Source organism: Ranitomeya imitator, chromosome 9 (genome assembly GCF_032444005.1).
Source record: "Ranitomeya imitator isolate aRanImi1 chromosome 9, aRanImi1.pri, whole genome shotgun sequence".
Classification (NCBI taxonomy): Eukaryota; Metazoa; Chordata; class Amphibia; order Anura; family Dendrobatidae; genus Ranitomeya; species Ranitomeya imitator.
The window spans coordinates 87,005,329-87,024,524 of NC_091290.1; the positions used below are offsets into that span (position 1 = coordinate 87,005,329).

The window sequence follows — 19,196 nt, forward strand, 5'->3', positions numbered from 1 at the left end:
AACCAGGGTAAACATCGGGTAACCAAAAAAGACAAAAAAATGCCCCTAAAATATAACTTTTAATTGATAATAGGTAAAATGACCTAAAGAGTCAGGAGACAGTATTACTTAACCATATAAATTAATACTAAAAAGGATAGAGGTATCTGAGGTGAGGGGGGTGTTCTCTCCCTAACTCACCCTACCTAACCGCGGAGGTTGGCACCCTAAAGTCGACATGGCGCCCCCACTCGACGACGGCTCTCCCTTATGACCCTAATGGGGACTACTTAAAGAAAACACCACCACCAACACCACAAATATAGTAAAGTGCTAATGTGCTAAAGTGCTAAAATGGCACCTGCAAGGTATATTCTAGATTCTTCATATACCAATAAATCTTATCAGGATTCTAGTGATGTGAATCCTGCTCCCTAATAACTGGGGGTGCGAGCTGTGAGTAGAGATAATAATGGATTTCCTACTCTCTATTACACAAGTGTAAGTAAATATATTGATTTTATCTTCGATATTTCAAATAATAAAAAAAACTCTTTAAAAGAGAGAAAAAAATATATATATACACTTCTATAGGCTAATATTGCTGTAATCACCTATACACCGTGTGATATTGCACACCAAAAGTACATATGTCAGTCTGAACACAAAAGGGAGAATGTCCCAATCTAAAAATGTTTATAGGGTATGTTCTAACTCCCCAATAATAGAAAAGGTATATTCAGACTCCCCAATAGTAGAAAACAATAGCCATAATAGTAAAAAGCTCACACATATTAAATAAATGGTAACAGTACCAGCCCAGTTACATAGCACATTGCAGGATTTTAAATAATCATCAAGTTTTAGAACATGGTCAGAGAAAAAAAACAGTACAAATGGTACTCATCGTTTAGCTGCCCGTCCCAACGCGTTTCCCCCCGGGAAGATGGACCGGGGTTCATCAGGGGACAATAAAGAAGGGGCTTGTTACCCGAGCCGGTGACCGCTACAATGAGCTACACCCGGCTCTGACCGCTCACTATGAAGGGTTACCTATCAATCCTCACCCTGCTTAAATAACGTCAGTCGCCATTTGCGGCGCATCTTTCTACCGGATATTGCGTGCTCCCTCCGCCGCTCTCAATAATTGTACAGAGATGAGCGTTCCTACCGTAGGGAGGCCATTCAATGTAGCACGCTGTAACGCTATGCGCTTCACCTTGCGCAGGCGCACCATCTTTTACAGCGCGTCCTCCTACCGGAAGTACCGTACTTCCTCTGCCGCTATCCAGTTGGCGCGGCAAAGAATGTTCCTTCCATAGGGACGCCATTCAGTGAGACACGCTGTACTGGAGCGCTAAGCGCTCCACCTTGCGCAAGCGCATTGGATCCTTCAGCGAAAATTATTGCAGGGAATGACATATCGCTGCTACCATCTTTTTGGGCAGCGATGGATATACTTGCTACAGAGGCAAAGATATATACAATCAATAGTCTTAAAATACTTTATGCCTCATCTTGCACACGCACATTGGTATGTGTGCTATATAATACCATTAACGCTTGCCAGAAGCACTATTAAGCAAGATAAACCTCATAGACTAGTAAGTCAATATTGAATAATGAGGTATATACAAAAAAACCCAGGTATAGAGGAAGTTTAGTAACCCTTCAATGGCGGTCATTCAAAAGAAATTTTCTTAACCACCACTAGGTAGGTGGGGTCAACTATAAGTGGTCCATACAATATTGTTTTGCTTGTAAAGCAATAAACAATTAATGTGGTCCTCGACCAATACAATCACAGTTTGCTGACACTTAACCTTGTGAATACTCAAGACAATTTCTAAATAAAGCTAGTGAAGTTGAGCTGCTCATTCAGACCTGAAGGAGACATTGAATCCAGAAGGTAAATCCACCTTGTCTCTCGTTGGAGTATCCTTTTGTCCCAATCACCCATCCTGACAGGCATGGGGACCGTCTCTATAGCCTGGAACGAGAATGAATCAAGATCACCCCCATGTTTTTCAACCATATGACGTGCTAGTGGAGTGTCACGTTTATGTTTGACATCTCCCACATGTTCACCTATTCTGGTTCTCAGCTGCCTTTTTGTCTTCCCGACATAGTTCAACGGGCAACTGCATGTGCAGAGATACACTACTCCCATAGTTCTGCAACTGGCAAAATCTCTGTTTTTAAAAATCCGTCCTGTGGCAACACTGCAAAATGTATTAGATTGATTAATCAGTTTACAGTTCTTGCATCCTCTGCATTTAAAAGTACCCACGTTCCTGCGTTCTAGCCAGGTACCTCCTGTTTTTTTAACATCCAGGTGACTATGGACCATGTGTTCTCGTATAGATTTACCTCTTCTGTACGTTATAGATGGAAATTTAGGGATACATCCCACCAGGTCCTGATCAGCCCGCAGGATACCCCAATAGCGCCTCAGAATCCCCATCACTTTATGATTTTGGTCATCAAAAGTCCCAATAAGTCTGGTAAGATTATCATTTTGTGCTTTTGATTTGACATTTAATAGGTGATTCCTATTGGCACCACGTGCCGTCTCATATCCGGCTTCAATCACGTGATCTGGGTACCCCCTATCTCTGAAACGTTGTTTTAGTCTACCTGCTTGATACTCAAAGTCTGACAGGGAGGAGCAGTTCCTCCGAAGTCTAAAGAACTGCCCTTTCGGGATCCCTCTTTTTAAACTAGTGGGATGATAGCTTTCCCATCTAAGGAGACTATTCGTCGCCGTCTCTTTCCGATAGATTGAACTGCTCAATGTACCCTCCCTATTCTTCCAGAGAAGGACATCCAGAAAGGAGATCTTCTCTCCCCCGACTTCACAGGTAAACCTTAAATTTAGATCATTTTGATTTAAGTGGTCCACAAATCTCCTGAATGAGGTGGCACTACCCGACCATAGAACGAGGACATCATCAATATAGCGCCCCCAGAAAATAATCTGGGGGCACCATTCAACATCCCCGTCTATAAAGACCCGTGTCTCCTCCCACCAGCCCAGGAGCAGATTCGCATATGTGGGGGCACAAGGAGTCCCCATCGCAGTGCCCCTGAGCTGGTGGAAGAACTCCCCGTTAAACAGAAAAAAATTATGAGTCAGCACATATCGAAGTAATTTAACCAAAAATCTATTATGTGGAAGACAATGATTCCCTCGTGCTTTAAGGTAATATTCTACTGCCTCTACACCCTTCTCGTGTGGTATACTGCTGTAGAGGGTTTCCACATCTATTGATGCCAGGATAGTGTCTGGCTCAATTGGAATTCCTTCGATTTTAGTTAGTAAGTCTGACGTGTCTCTGATATACGAGGGTAAAGAATATACGAATGGACGCAGGATCTGGTCTAAGTAGACACTTGAGTTTTGACAGAGTGCATCTATACCGGCCACAATCGGACGTCCCTTAAGTGGAGTATAACCCTTATGAATTTTTGGTAGGGAATAAAAAGTTGCCAGTACAGGATATTTTGGGTACATGTAGTCAAACTCGCTCCTGGATATGAGACCATCCCCCAATGCTTCAGATAATATATCTCTCAATTCAGTTTGATAGGGCAATGTGGGGTCCTTTTTTAAAATCTCATAGGTTGTGGAGTCAGATAGAATACTCCTACACATTATAAGGTATTGAGACTTATCAAGGACCACCACATTGCCTCCTTTGTCAGAAGGTTTAATTATGACATTATGATTTTTCTCCAGGGACAAAAGTGCCTGCCTTTCTGTATCTTCCAAGTTGGAAGTCAGTGCATTCCTTCTTGGGTCAATTTTATTAATTTCCTTTGTGACAAGATCAAGAAAAATATCAATATTTTCGAAATTTCCGTTTGGAGGCATCTTCCTACTCTTAGGTTTCAGGTCTGAATACGGGCCCTCTCCGATACCCCGACTCCCTTCTTCAGCTAGACCGGCTAGCAATCTTACATCCTCTAATGAGTCAGCTGATATGCCCAATGATTGGCATTGAGATTTGTCATTATTAATGAAAAATTTTCTCCATTTTAATTTTCTCATAAACAAGTTGATATCTTTGACCCATAAAAATGGGTCAAACCTAGTAGTAGGTACAAAGGATAGTCCATTACTCAATACCAGTAATTCGGGCTGGGATAACTCATGGCTGGAGAGATTAATGATTTGCTCCGCCCTTTCTTCTTTCCAATTAATTATTTTTTCTGACTTTGAGGGAATCGTGTACGTAATGGGTAGGGGGTTTCCCTGCTCTCTAAAAAAGAGGCCGATGAGGAGGATGATGAGGGTACTGGTACCAAGATGTTTGATGGACCTCGTGCGGGGGATGTCCGCTGTTGGTAGGATCCCTGTTTCCCTTTGTACCCTCCTCTTTGCCATCTTTTTTGAGATCCCCTTCTATTTGAGCCTCTACCTCTCCCACTCTCCAATTGATACCTACTTCTGGACTCAGTATCAGATAAGTCTATATCAGAGGAAGATATATCCCCTGTTGGGGGGGTATTGTCTCCCAAAAAGGAGTAGGCTCGTTTCTCTTTAAAATCAGTCAAATCTCTGACAAACCTTTTATGTTTCCTATCTTTTAGGGAACTTTGATACCGTTCCAGTGATGTTTTTAAGGTTGCTTCTTTACCACAGAAGTCAGGATCAGACTTAAATTTCAGTGTTTCCTCAATCAACTCCTGTAGATGTTTTGTTGTACGCTCAAGAGTGTTTTTTTCCTCTTCCAGGAGCAAATTCATAAAACGTATTGAGGACGCCACTGATTTTTTCCCATTTGGCTATAAGTGTCGGTGTTTGACACCTAATAGCCGGTACAATGGGAATTCTCAAACCCCTCGGTACAATATTTTGTTTCACATAACTTTCAAGTGATTGAACCTCCCACCACGATTTTATATTGTTTTTATATGCCAAGTTTAAGTCAGAAAAGAGAGTTTTTAATGTTGGTTTCTCTGAACCAGTATCCAATATAGGGGCATCGGAGAAGACATCCTGAGCATCACTCAACCATTGTGTAGTATTCACAGGTCCGGACAGAAAACTGGCCATAACTCAAAGAAAAACAACCCGACAAAAAATAGAATCGGAGCATATACTTATTTATATATATATATATTTTTTTCTCTCTTTTAAAGAGTTTTTTTTATTATTTGAAATATCGAAGATAAAATCAATATATTTACTTACACTTGTGTAATAGAGAGTAGGAAATCCATTATTATCTCTACTCACAGCTCGCACCCCCAGTTATTAGGGAGCAGGATTCACATCACTAGAATCCTGATAAGATTTATTGGTATATGAAGAATCTAGAATATACCTTGCAGGTGCCATTTTAGCACTTTAGCACATTAGCACTTTACTATATTTGTGGTGTTGGTGGTGGTGTTTTCTTTAAGTAGTCCCCATTAGGGTCATAAGGGAGAGCCGTCGTCGAGTGGGGGCGCCATGTCGACTTTAGGGTGCCAACCTCCGCGGTTAGGTAGGGTGAGTTAGGGAGAGAACACCCCCCTCACCTCAGATACCTCTATCCTTTTTAGTATTAATTTATATGGTTAAGTAATACTGTCTCCTGACTCTTTAGGTCATTTTACCTATTATCAATTAAAAGTTATATTTTAGGGGCATTTTTTTGTCTTTTTTGGTTGTTAAATAAGTATATGCTCCGATTCTATTTTTTGTCGGGTTAAACATCGGGTAACTAAGCGCAGGGCCGCGCTTAGTAACCCAATGTTTACCCTGGTTACCAGCTTAAAAGTAAAAAAAAACAACCACTACATACTTACCTACCGCTGTCTGTCCCCGGCGCTGTGCTCTGCACTCCTCCTGTACTGGCTGTGAGCGTAGGTCAGCCGGAAAGCAGAGCGGTGACGTCACCGCTCTGCTTTCCAGCCGCTGTGCTCACAGCCAGAGCAGGAGGAGTGCACAGAAGCTGAGCGCCGGGGACAGACAGTGGTAGGTAAGTATGTACTGTTTGTTTATTTCACTTTTACGCTGGTAACCAGGGTAAACATCGGGTTACTAAGCGTGGCCCTGCGCTTAGTAACCCGATGTTTACCCTGGTTACCCGGGGACCTCGGGATCGTTGGTCGCTGGAGAGCTGTCTGTGTGACAGCTCTCCAGCGACCAAACAGCGACGCTGCAGCGATCCGGATCGTTGTCGGTATCGCTGCAGCGTTGCTTAATGTGAAGGGGCCTTAAGCGACGCTGCAGCGATACCGACAACGATCCGGATCGCTGCAGCGTCGCTGTTTGGTCGCTGGAGAGCTGTCACACAGACAGCTCTCCAGCGACCAATGATCCCGAGGTCCCCGGGTAACCAGGGTAAACATCGGGTTACTAAGCGCAGGGCCGCGCTTAGTAACCCGATGTTTACCCTGGTTACCAGCGTAAAAGTGAAAAAAACAAACAGTACATACTTACCTACCGCTGTCTGTCCCCGGCGCTCTGCTTCTCTGCACTCCTCCTGTACTGGCTGTGAGCACAGCGGCCGGAAAGCAGAGCGGTGACGTCACCGCTCTGCTTTCCGGCTGACCGACGCTCACAGTCAGTATAGGAGGAGTGCAGAGCACAGCGCCGGGGACAGACAGCGGTAGGGAAGTATGTACTGTTTGTTTTTTTCACTTTTACGCTGGTAACCAGGGTAAACATCGGGTTACTAAGCGCGGCCCTGCGCTTAGTTACCCGATGTTTACCCTGGTTACCAGTGAATACATCGCTGGATCGGTGTCACACACGCCGATCCAGCGATGTCCACGGGAGATCCAGCGACGAAATAAAGTTCTGGACTTTGTTCAGCGACCAACGATCTCCCAGCAGGGGCCTGATTGTTGGTCGCTGTCACACAGAACGATATCCTTAACGATATCGTTGCTACGTCACAAAAAGCAACGATATCGTTAACGATATCGTCTAGTGTGAAGGTACCTTTAAGTACCACCTAGAAACTATCTTGAAAAAGGATTCCTGCAGAGTTAAGGAGATTGTGGAGGAATAGGTGTAAGCTAGGGCCTCCTCCCACTCCTCTACTTGAAATTCAGTCTGAAGTTCTTTCTCCCATTTGATCATGAAGGGGGCTTTGGTAAAGACTAGATTGTTGTTAAACCATCCGTAAATGTATCTGTAGCTCCAAAAGATTCTGTGACCCAGATTGCATAAAAGGTTGATGGCGGGTTCTGAGAGGGATGGCTTGTTTATGAGAAATTTTTCAATTTGATTTTTGACAATCTGGTATTCACAGAAGGTTGTGGAGGGGATGGCAAAAATTTCTTTTAAAGATTTGAAGGATAAGAAATTTTCTCCATTAAATACATCCTTGAGTTTTAGAATTTTGTAATTTGCCCAGAGGGGATTGATTGTTTCTCTGTAGATGGCAAAAATGAAGGACAGAGGTAGGTTTCCAAGGGATTGGAATTTGTTTGAGTCATTGCCCAGACTGGCTACTTTGAGCCCGGCTGCACAAGATGCCATTAATATTGGATGTGATTTATGACTCCAATTTCTAGATTTCAATATTTGTTTGATGATTAGGTCTTTTGGCGCCTGAGTAAAATTTAGAGAGGTTTCTAGATCAAACCATGCAGGGGTATCTTCGGTAACCCACCAATAGTAGCTCTGCTTTATTATGTTTGCGTTATAGTGCGCTACTATATTCGGGAGACCCATACCTCCTGTGGTTTTGCTTTTCTACAGTGCTCCCCTGGAAACCCTGGCCCTCTTGTTCCTCCAAATGTATGCATTTATCAGAGTTTGAATGTTATTTAGTTGTGAGATGGGAATGGGGACGGGAATAGATCTGAAAATATACATAATTTTTGGGATTATGAAACATTTGACAGAGATTTCTTCCCCGCCACGTCAAATCTTTACCGGAGAAGAAACTCAGGTCAAGTGATATATTTTTAGTTAGTAGGGTTAAATTTGTAAAGACCAATGTGTTGAGATTTCTGGTAATTTTGATACCTAAGTAGGTGATATATTTTTCTGCCCAACCCCAGGACGTAAGTTTTTTAATCTCTTCAATTTGTGAGGGATTGAGATTAAACTGAAGGATTTGAGACTTAAGTTTTGTTTATCTTAAAATAAGAGATATTAGAGAGTGCCTTAATCACACTTCGCACCCTCAGGATAGAGGTCAGGGGGTTAGTCAGGGTTAATATTACATCGTCGGCGAATAAGCCAATCTTAGTTTTTGGATGGGGTCTTGAATCCCGAGATGTCTGGGTCATCTCTGATGTGTTGGGCTAGTGGTTCCATCGCCAGGGCGAAAAGCAAGGGGGAGAGGGGGCATACCTGTCGAGTACCGTTTGAGATACTGAAGGGGGTTGATACATGATTGTTTGAGGAAATTTTTGCTGAAGGCTCAGAGTAGAGGGCCATAATGGCAGATAGGCTCTTCGAGTTGAAGCCAAAATGCTGGAGAGTAGACCTCAAATAACCCCAGTTAAGCCGGTCAAAGGCCTTTTCAGCATCCAGCGAGACGACGACGGAAGGAGTATTTTTTGAGTTAGTTTAATAATATCAATGATCCTTCTCGTGCCGTCAACTGACTGTCTGCTTCTCACAAAGCCAATCTGGTCATTATCAATGATTTTTGGTAGAAAATCATTTATTCTGTTTGCCAGAAGTTTAGCGTAAATTTTAATGTCGGTATTGGTGGCCTTCTGTTCTAATTTCTTCACTTCACTCCCTGACTCCATCCAATTTCTCTCCAGAAGTCAGAATGACCGAGTAGCCTTCACTATAGTGTATTGCGAGGTGGCTCATAAGCCAAATCGTAGAACATTTTCAACAACAAAAGTAAGTACCGTATATACACGAGTATAAGCCGAGATTTTCAGCCCAAATTTTTGGGCTGAAAGTGCCCCCCTCGGCTTATACTCGAGTCACGGTCGCCGGGTGAGGGGGAGAGCGTGTCGCATACTCACCTAGTCCCGGCGCTCCTGGCGCTCCCCCTGCCCGTCCCATGGTCTTCGGTGCCGCAGCTCTTCCCCTGTTCAGCGGTCACATGGTACCGCTCATTAAAGTTATGAATATGGACTCCACTCCCATAGGGGTGGAGCCGCATATTCATCTCTCTAATGAGCGGTAACGGTGACCGCTGACAGAGGAAGAGGCTGCGGCACCCGGAGACCAGCTGTCCGGGGGAAGGAGCCAGGGACGTCGGGAGCATGTAAGTATGTCATAGTTACCTGTCCGCGTTCCACCCGCCGGGCGCCGCTCCGTCTTCCCGTCCTCTACACTGACTTCAGGTCAGAGGGCGCGATGACGTACTAATCTGCGCGCCGCCCTCTGCCTGAACAGTCAGTGCGGAGAGACGCCGAGACGGGACGCTGAGGAGCTGAAAGCAAGAGAGGTGAGTGTCATTTTTTTTTTTTTTATTGTAGCAGCAGCAGCATTATATATGGGGCACAGATTTATATGGAGCGTCTATGGGGCCATAATGAACGGTGCATAGCATTCTATATGGCACAGCTTTATGTGGAGCATCTATGGGGCCATAATGAATGGTGCAGAGCATTCTATATGGCACAGCTTTATGTGGAGCATCTATGGGGCCATAATGAATGGTGCAGAGCATTATATATGGGGCAGCTTTATGTGGAGCATCTGTGGGGCCATAATGAACGGTGCAGAGCATTATATGTGGCACAGCTTTATGTGGAGCATCTATGGGGCCATAATGAACGGTATGGAGCATCTATTTTTATTTTTGAAATTCACCGGTAGCTGCTGCATTTTCCACCCTTGGCTTATACTCGAGTCAATAAGTTTTCCCAGTTTTTTGTGGCAAAATTAGGGGGGTCGGCTTATACTCGAGTATATACGGTAATCTCCCTTTAAAATGCAAAACTACATTTATAGTACTAGTAGAGGGTGGCCCGATTCCAACACATCGAGTATTCTAGAATATGTATGTATGTACGTCGCACTGTGAGTGGGGGTTATATTCCGCGCCAATATCGCTGATTGGTTGCGCCCGGCTTGCCGATCGGCTAAGCGTGGTTCAAATCTGGCACCAATTCGCAGCCGCACTGCGCCTGTTGCTGATTGGTCGCGGCCGGGCACAACCAATGACCGAAGCGGTGTTAAATATTGCACCAATATCGCTGATTGGTCGTTGCTGGCCGTGAGCTACCAATCATTGAAGCGAAGTCCCAAGCCAATATCGCTGATTGGTCGAGGCCGGCCGTGCGTGACCAATGACTGAAGTGGTGTTTAAATCCCGTGCCAATCAGCGAAGCGTGGTTTAAATCCCGCGTCAATTCGTGGCTGGACTGCGTCTGTCGCTGATTGGTCGCAGGATATAGTACAGCCACGTAGTATATAGCACAGCCACGTAGTATATAGCACAGACAGCCACGTAGTACATAGCACATCCACGTAGTACATAACAGCCACATAGTATGTAGCAGCCACGTGGTATATAGCAGCCACGTAGTATATAGTACAGCCACATGGTATATAGCAGCCACGTAGTATATAGCACAGCTCACACAGTAAATAACACTGCCCACTTAGTATATATCAGTCACGCAGTATATAACATAGCCCACGTAGTTTACAGCCGTGTGGGCACCATATCTCTGTTAAAAGAGAATTAAAATTAAAAATAGTTATATAACTCACCTTCCGGCGGCGAGGTTGCTGCCAGCTTCCGTTCCCAGTGATGCATTGCGAAATTACCCAGATGACTTAGCGACTTGGGATTTCCGTGACAGACAAACAGTCAGACAGATGGAAGTGCCCCTTAGACGATTATATTTATGGGTATGCGATTTTCTATTTTTGTGTTTTTGCTCCCCTTTTTTCCAGAGCCATAACTTTTTTATTTTTCCATCAATATGGCCATGTTAGAGCTTGTTTTTTGTGGGACAAGTTGAACTTTTGAACGGCAATATTGGTTTTACCATATGGTGTACTGAAAAATAGGAAAGAAATTCAAAGTGCCGTGAAAGTGCAAAACAAAAAGTGCATTTCCACAATTGTTTTTTTGTTTTTATTTTTTTTTTTGTTTTTTGTTGTTGTTTTTTGTTTTTTTTACTATGTTCACTAAATACTAAAACTGACCTGCCATCATCATTCTCCAAGCACTTTTCTTTTTTAAATTTTTACATTTTTTTCATAAATAGTGCCATTTTCCGAGACCTGTAGCATTTCCATTTTTCCAGGATTTGGGGCTGGGAAGGTGGTTACACCGTATAATGTCGAGTATAAGCCGAGATTTTCAGCCCATTTTTGAGGGGCTGAAAATCCCCCTCTCGGCTTATACTCGATTCATACCCAGGGGTCAGCAGGGGATAGGGAGCGGGGGCTGTCTAATTATACTCACCTGCTCCTGGCGCGGTCCCTGGCGCCCCAGCTTCTTCCTGTACTGAGCGGTCACATGGTACTGCTCATTACAGTAATGAATATAGTTCCACCTCCCATAGGGGTGGAGCAGCATATTCAGTACTCTAATGAGCGGTAACGGTGACCGCTCAGAACAGGAAGAAGCTGCGGCTCTGGGGAAGCAGGGACTGCACCGCGCCAGGAGCAGGTGAGTATAACGGGGAGGGGAGCTCTGCTCTTCGCGATATTCACCTGCTCCACGTTCCGGGTGCCGCTCCGTCTTCAGCGTCTTCTGCAGTGATGCTCAGGTCAGAGGGCGCGGTGACGTGGTTAGTGCGTGCCCTCTGCGTGAACGTCAATGCAGAAGACTCTGAAGATGGAGCGGCCCCGGAACGAGGAGCAGGTGAATATTGAAAGTGACGGGGGCCTGAGCGACAGAGAGGTGAGTATGTGATTTATTTTTTTTTTTTTAATCGCAGCAACTGCAAAAGTGTTTGTATGGAGAATCTTATGGGGCCATAACGTTTGTGCAGCACTATATGGGTCAAGTGTCTGTATGGGGCCATAATAAACGTTTGTGGAGCATTATATTGGGCAAATATGTCTATGGAGCATCTTATGGGGCCATTATTAACCTTTATGGCAGGATTATATGCGGCATATTTTAATATGGAGCATCTTATGGGGCCATCAAACTTTATGGAGCATTATATGGGGCTCCTGATTCAATATGGATATTCAAAAACCCTTAACCTACTGATGTCTCAATTAATTTTATCTTTATTTTTTCCCAGTTTTTTGTGGCAAAATTAGGGGGGTCGGCTTATACTCGAGTATATACGTATATATAGTAGTTCCGGAGCCTAATATGTATAATCTTTGTTTCCACAGTCTGAGCTATGGAGCTGGGCATCCTTCCCATTCAGAAACAGAGCTCCTCCACCGGCAGACCTATGCGGCCACTCATCAACTTCCTGGATATGCCACCACACACCATCCTACAGGTAGGAAATGTGCTCATCTTAGTGGTAGTTTACTAAATGAAACTGAAGAAGGCAATATCTCCCCTAGTTCAGTCTCTCCTGACCTATGCCGGTTCTATAAAACCAAGAAGCTGTAGAAGTGATCAGCGCAAAAAGGGTCTTATCTGAGAAATACAGTAAGTTTTACGCTAAGATTGAACTCACCTGTTCAAACCATTAAAAACACATATAATGGAGAAAATCAGCTGCAGCGGACCCACGGGTCAGCAATAGTGATTAGTGAGTCTACTCGTTGCTCGGGTGGTCTCCGAGTATTTGTTAGTGCTTGGAGATTTAGTTTTTGTTGCTGCAGCTGCATGATTTACTTGCTAGACAGCCTGAGTACATGTGGGGGTTGACTGGTTGCTAGGGAATCCCCTCAGTATTCAAGCTGTCTGAGCTGTAAATCATGCAGCTGAGGCAACGAAAACTAAATCTCCGAGCAGTCACAAATACTCGAAGATCACCCGAGCATGCTCGGGAAAACCCAAGCAACGAGTACACTCGCTCATCACTAGTCAGCAAGCGACCATCAGACTGTAAAGGGAGTTAGTGGACAATATTCTGCTCTGCTGACTGAATAGAGACGTATATGCCAGTATGGTACAGTAAGCTGGTGGCTTATTTCAACACATTTGAAGTATATAAATGCGTCCAGAGAAAACAGAAAAGGTGGCACTCACCCAGCGATGTAAATGAAAAAGTCCTTTATTTATCCATACATTGGGATGCGGACATGCCTTTCGGGCTGCAGTTCAAGCGAGCGGGTGCAGGGAGGGAAACGGACGACGGCCGTTTCGCGCGGACTGCGCTTCAACGGGTCCAGGTTGCCGTTGGTTGTGCACCACTATGCGATTATGGTCAACGGTTGGTCTGTCTGCCACATGAAACTTTGATTAATTGCAGCGATTTGCCCATCTCAACTACCATCAGAAACCATTCATCCTGGTGCCGTCATACTTTCTTTTTTTCTTGAATTATAGAAATACTCCTATAGGAAAAACCACATGTATATCCATGTGGTTTGTCCTGAAGAAGTAACTACCGTATATACTCGAGTTTAAGCCGAGATTTTCAGCCCATTTTTGGGGGTTGAAAGTTCCCCTCTCGGCTTATACTCAAGTCATACCCAGGGGTCGGCGGGGGAGCGGGGGCTGTCTACTCACCTGCTCCTGGTGCAATCCCTGCAGGTCCCTGGTTCTCCCGGCGCCTCAGCTTCTTCCTGTACTGAGCGTTCACATGGTACCGCTCATTACTGTAATGAATATGTGGCTCCATATGCAAAAAAGAAAGCAAAGAAATAGACCATAGCAGGGGATCACCTCAGACATGGATCAAGTGAAAAATATGTAATTTTTATTCCATACAAATATGCAAAAAATTAGACACAAAGAAACCACAGAACACAAACATAAAAACAATTAAAATTGGTCATCCAAGTGACCTACAAACATTTCACTTAGGCCTATAATAAGGCCAAACCCCTGAATACCCACTCCCCAGTATATACAGTATCACATATAGAAAAAACACACAACTGCATGTGTGATATAGTCATTAATAAATGTGATGTCTGTGAACAGTACTCTGCACCTTGAGAGAAAATAGGATGATTGCTAAGAGATAACAAAGAAGATAGCAGCACTAGTAAATCTGAAAGACCATGGGGTCATACATTAAACAACCTTAAATAGTAAATAATCATGTCAACAAGCAAGGGCCCATGAGATGGTAAAGTGAAAACATATAACTATTACAGTAGTAGGTGACTGATGTAATGGGGCACGTGCCCTCAAAACCCCCTCACCCCAAGAAAGAGTATATGGTAATCCCCTATAGAACGCTTGCTGACATCAGATAACACCTATTAATACAATACCATGGCCATCAGGCCTCACTAGTCATGTAGAAAGCAATGAACACGTGGTAACAACCAAGGCTGCAGAGCGCACACACAGCCACCTGGGGAGTGGGAGACAGGAGGTAAGCTTACTTTGTGTCTAATTTTTTGCATATTTGTATGGAATAAAAATTACATATTTTTCACTTGATCCATGTCTGAGGTGATCCCCTTCTATGGTCTATTTCTTTTCTTTCTTTTTTGCATATCGATTTAATATATTTAGACCAGGTTGGATCCCTCTCTAAAATTGTGGTGCCCCCTCTCTTTGTTTTCTGAATATGTGGCTCCACCTCCCATAGGGGTGGAGCCGCATATTCATTACTGTAATGAGCTGTACCATGTGACCGCTCAATACAGGAAGAAGCTGCGGCGCTGGGGAACCAGGGACTGCACTGCGCCAGGAGCAGGTGAGTATAATGGGGAGGGGGAGCGCAGTGCTGCGTTATATTCACCTCTCCTCGTGCCAGCCGCCGCTCCGTCTTCAGCTTCTTCTGCAGTGACGCTCAGGTCAGAGGGCGCGGTGACGTGGTTAGTGCGCGCCCTCTGCCTGAACGTCAGTGCAGAAAATGCTGAAGACGGAGCGGCGGCCGGAAAGAGGAAAGGTGGATATTTAAAGTGCCGGGGGCCTGAGCGACGAGAGGTGAGTATGTGTTTTTTTTTTTGTTTGTTTGTTTTTTTATCGCAGCAACAGCAAATGGAGCATCTTATCGGGCCATAATTAACATTTGTGCAGCACTATATGGGGCAACTATCTTTATGGAGCATCTTATGGGGCCATAACGTTTGTGCAGTATTATATGGGGTAAATATCTCTATGGAGCATCTTATGGCGCCATAATCAACATTTGTGCAGCATTATATTGGGCAAATGTGTCTATGGAGCATCTTATGGGGCCATTATTAACCTTTATGCAGGATTATATGGGGCATATTTTAATATGGAGCATCTTATGGGGCCATCATAAACTTTATGGAGCATTATATGGGGCATATTTTGTATGGAGCATCTTATGGGGCCCATCATGAACTGTATGGAGCATTATATGGGGCTCCTGATTTTATATGGATTTTCAGAAACACTTAACCTACTGATGTCTCAATTAATTTTACTTTTATTGGTATCTATTTTTATTTTTGAAATTTACCTGTAGCTGCTGCATTTTCCACCCTAGGCTTATACTCGAGTCATTAAGTTTTCCCAGTTTTTTGTGGTAAAATTAGGGGGGGTCGGCTTATACTCGAGTATATACGGTATATACTTCAAAACGTGTGGAAATAAACCATCAGCTTACTGTACCATACTGGGATATACGTCTCCAGTCTGTTGGCAGCGCAGAATTTGTCCACTAACTCCCTTTACAGTCTGGTTCTATAAAACCTGGTCTATCCTTAGAATAGAGCATCAATAGTAAAGGGTAGGGTTGAGCGACTTTTCTTTTTATAGGATCGGGTCGGGTTTCACGAAACCCGACTTTTTCAAAAGTCGGGTCGAGTGAAATCGGCCGATCCTATAGAAAAGTCGGGGTCGGCCGAAACACGAAACCCAATGCAGTGCATTGGGTTTCTAATGGTTCCCAGGGTCTGAAGGAGAGGAAACTCTCCTTCAGGCCCTGGGATCCATATTTAAGTGTAAAATAAAGAATCAAAATAAAAAATATTGATATACTTACCCTCGGACGCGCCCTGGTTCTCACCGGCAGCCTTCCTTCCTAAGAATGAGCGCCTGAAGGACCTTCGATGACGTCGTGGCTTGTGATTGGTCGCGTGAGCGGGGTCACAAGCCGCGACGTCATCTAAGGTCCTTCAGGCGCTGATTCTTAGGAAGGAAGGCTGCGGGTTAGAACCAGGGTGCATCCGAGGGTGAGTATATACCTATTAGGAATATACTCACCCTCGGACGCGCCCTCGGACGCTTCCTTCCTAAGAATTAGCGCCTGAAGGACCTTAGATGATGTCGCGGCTTGTGATTGGTCTCGTGACGCCCATGTGACCGCTCACGTGACCAATCACAAGCCGCGATGTCATAGAAGGCCCTTCAGGCGCTCATTCTTGGGAAGGAAGGCTGCCGGTGAGAACCAGGGCGCGTCTGAGGGTGAGTATATCAATATTTTTTTATTTTTATTCTTTATTTTACACTTAAATATGAATTCCGATACAGATTCCCGATATCTTAAACATATCGGAACTCTGTATCGGAATTCCGATTCCAGATCAGAAGATCGCCGACCTCATGGCCGACCCCACACAGGGGTCAGGTTTCATGAAACCCGACTTTGCCAAAAGTCGGCGACTTCTCAATCTGGCCGACCCGTTTCGCTCAACCCTAGTAAAGGGTTCTCCAGCACCTCCCCTACCAGTGCTGCACAGCATCTAATTCCCCATCTACTGGTTTTATAAGGCCTCTTTCACACTTCAGTTGTTTGGCGTCAGTCACTGCTGACATAGTGACGGATTGACAGATCCGTCACAATTGTTGAGAAAACGGTTCTAATGGATCCGTTTTTGACGGATCCGTTACTTGGGGGTTGTCTGGGAAAAGTATCTACTTTTTGGAGCATGCGCAATTGAAAAAACGGATTGGGGCTAGTACCAGCAAAGTGAATGACATTCCTGAAATATCACATTGCTTTTTTTTTTTTTTGCTGCAGATTTGAATCACTTTGAGATCTGCAACAGGTTTTTGCAGTGTTTTTCACCTATTCTAATGACTGGGAAAAACACCCTTTTTTATGCAGCGTTTTTCCTTTCATGAGAGACTTTTTTGATGCAGAAATGTGTGCATCGAATGCTTAATGTGTGCACATACCCTTAGGGTCGTTCCAGGACGTACACTGTGTATTTAGTAAGTCGGTCTTGCTAAAGGATGCTATTATTTTCTAAGAGTAAAACTCTTGTATTATTGATTTGTTTTGTGTGTGTCATCTATTTGTTCTGCAGGTTTGTGTCATCACCTGATGAGCACTCCCTTTACATTTGGCCTCTTGCTGTGCATGAAAACACCTATAAATGTCTGTTTTTCTATTGCCGAGTGCCATTTCTCCTTCGATATTTGTGGCATAGCTGGGTAATTTTGGTAGAGACTGCCTGATGTCACACTTTACTAGTGAATGGGTCTGACCTGCACAGCCGCTACTAACCTGACAGATGTGTGTCTGAGGACAATGGAGGTAGCCTTGGTGTCGGGAGTCTGACACCACTCCTCTGTAATTGTAGGCTGATCCGTAGGATAGGACATATGTTTTAAAGAATGGGATAATCCCCGTAATAGTAGTGGACATCTGTCCTTTGGCTTTATGTATTCGAATCAGTCTCTTAAGGCAGATGATGAAAAAAGCTTTTCCATAAATAATTGCACATGCAGAATAGAATTGTAACTTGTCCTGAAATGAATATCTGTCTTGACTGAAAATCACTTGATATTTGCAGGTTTATCTGGCATTTTTGACACCAGCCTCCACGTGGCTAGTGGTAACACTACAGAAACGTCAGTAATGAACTTTCTATCTGCAATAGAGTCTCGGACAGCTCAGGCAGCTTCATCGGGCACCACCCTCCTGCCACAGTTCAGGGCTCCATCATGGCAGACTGGTAATTGTTACACTTTGCTTGTATCAACCAATTTTTACCCTTGTGGTTTCTGATAAATGTATCCATTTTGTAAGGCGCACAGCTGCAGTAGATTTTTAAGTTGGCCATGCATCTTATAGCTGTATGCCAAAATGTCATTCTGCAATATGTATTCCTTCCGACCCTCCGCATTCACAAGTGTACCTAGTAGGAAAAGGGATTCAAGCCGCAACTAAACATCTAACGTCCCCCATGAGAATACAGGAGCAGAGTTTTTGAAATCCAATCCCTTAAGAGTATGTGCAGACGACCAGGAATTGGCAACCCTTTGAACGCAGCGCATGTTTCCTGCATCCAAAGCGCTGCCGTCTGTTGAACGTTGGTGAGTCCACATGTGTTCACTGAACCGTGCGGATTCACCACATCAAATATTTGGGTGAAATTTGCGAGTCTCCGCAAGAGAAATTGACATGCTGCAGTCTGGAGAGACGTGCTGCATGTCCGTCTCCGCAGGGAAGCAGCGGGCGTCTCTGGACACAGTGGGCATAGGATTTCTTGAAATCCCATCCACTATACTGTAACATCTGGACAGTGCACAAGTACGCAGTGTTTACTGATAAACATACCCTTACTCTTTTCCTTGACACAACATAAGTCGATAGTAGCCTTGGATATTGCTCCCCCCAGCCCAAAATAGCAGCCCGCAGCTGCGTTAGAAAAGGCGCGTCCATTAGATGTGCCAATTTTGGCACTTAGCCTGGCTCTTCCCAGAGTGGTAGCAAGTGGGGTAATAGTTGTGAGGTTGATGTCAGCTGTTTTATGGCCACTGACATCAAGCCCAGGGATTAGTAACTGAGAAGTGTCTGTAAGACATCCCCCATTACTAACCCTATAGTCAATTCTGGCGCTTTGCCTGGCTCTACCCACTTGCCCTGGTGCTGTGGCAAATGGGGTAATATTTTTGTGGTTGAGGTCAGCTGCCGTCAAGCCCAAGGATTAGCAATGGAGAGGCATCTTATCAGACGCCTCCATCACTAACCCTGTAAGTTTAACTTTAAAAAAAAACAAAAAACTGTAAAGTCATTTATTTTAATAAAAACTCCCCAATCCTCTCTTTCCATTATCACTTTATATATTATTTTCAAAACAAAAATAAAAACACCGTATTCCTCATCTGTCCACCAGTAAGCCATATGTCCCACTAAGAGCCCAACTCCGCTAAATCTGCATGTATTGGTAAGTGGTGGCATGATGCGACCACCCAGTCCTGCATCCAGGAGATGCTGAGTGCAAGAATGCAGCTTCTGTGCCGAGCGGTTACATCAATAAGGTGAGCAGAGTTCATAGCCGGTGAATGCCAGTCACTTTATTGATGTAACATCTT

The 19,196-nt window shown here is 44.2% G+C and overlaps 1 protein-coding gene across 1 annotated transcript in view; it reads left to right on the forward strand.

Moving 5' to 3' along the window:
• QSER1 (glutamine and serine rich 1) overlaps positions 1–19,196 on the forward strand; it is a 159,712-nt gene that overhangs the window by 90,978 nt on the left and 49,538 nt on the right. The window contains exons 2-3 of the mRNA XM_069738904.1: positions 12,212–12,324; positions 17,672–17,833. Coding sequence (XP_069595005.1) covers positions 12,212–12,324; positions 17,672–17,833 — 275 coding nt within the window. The remainder of the gene's footprint in view (positions 1–12,211; positions 12,325–17,671; positions 17,834–19,196) is intronic.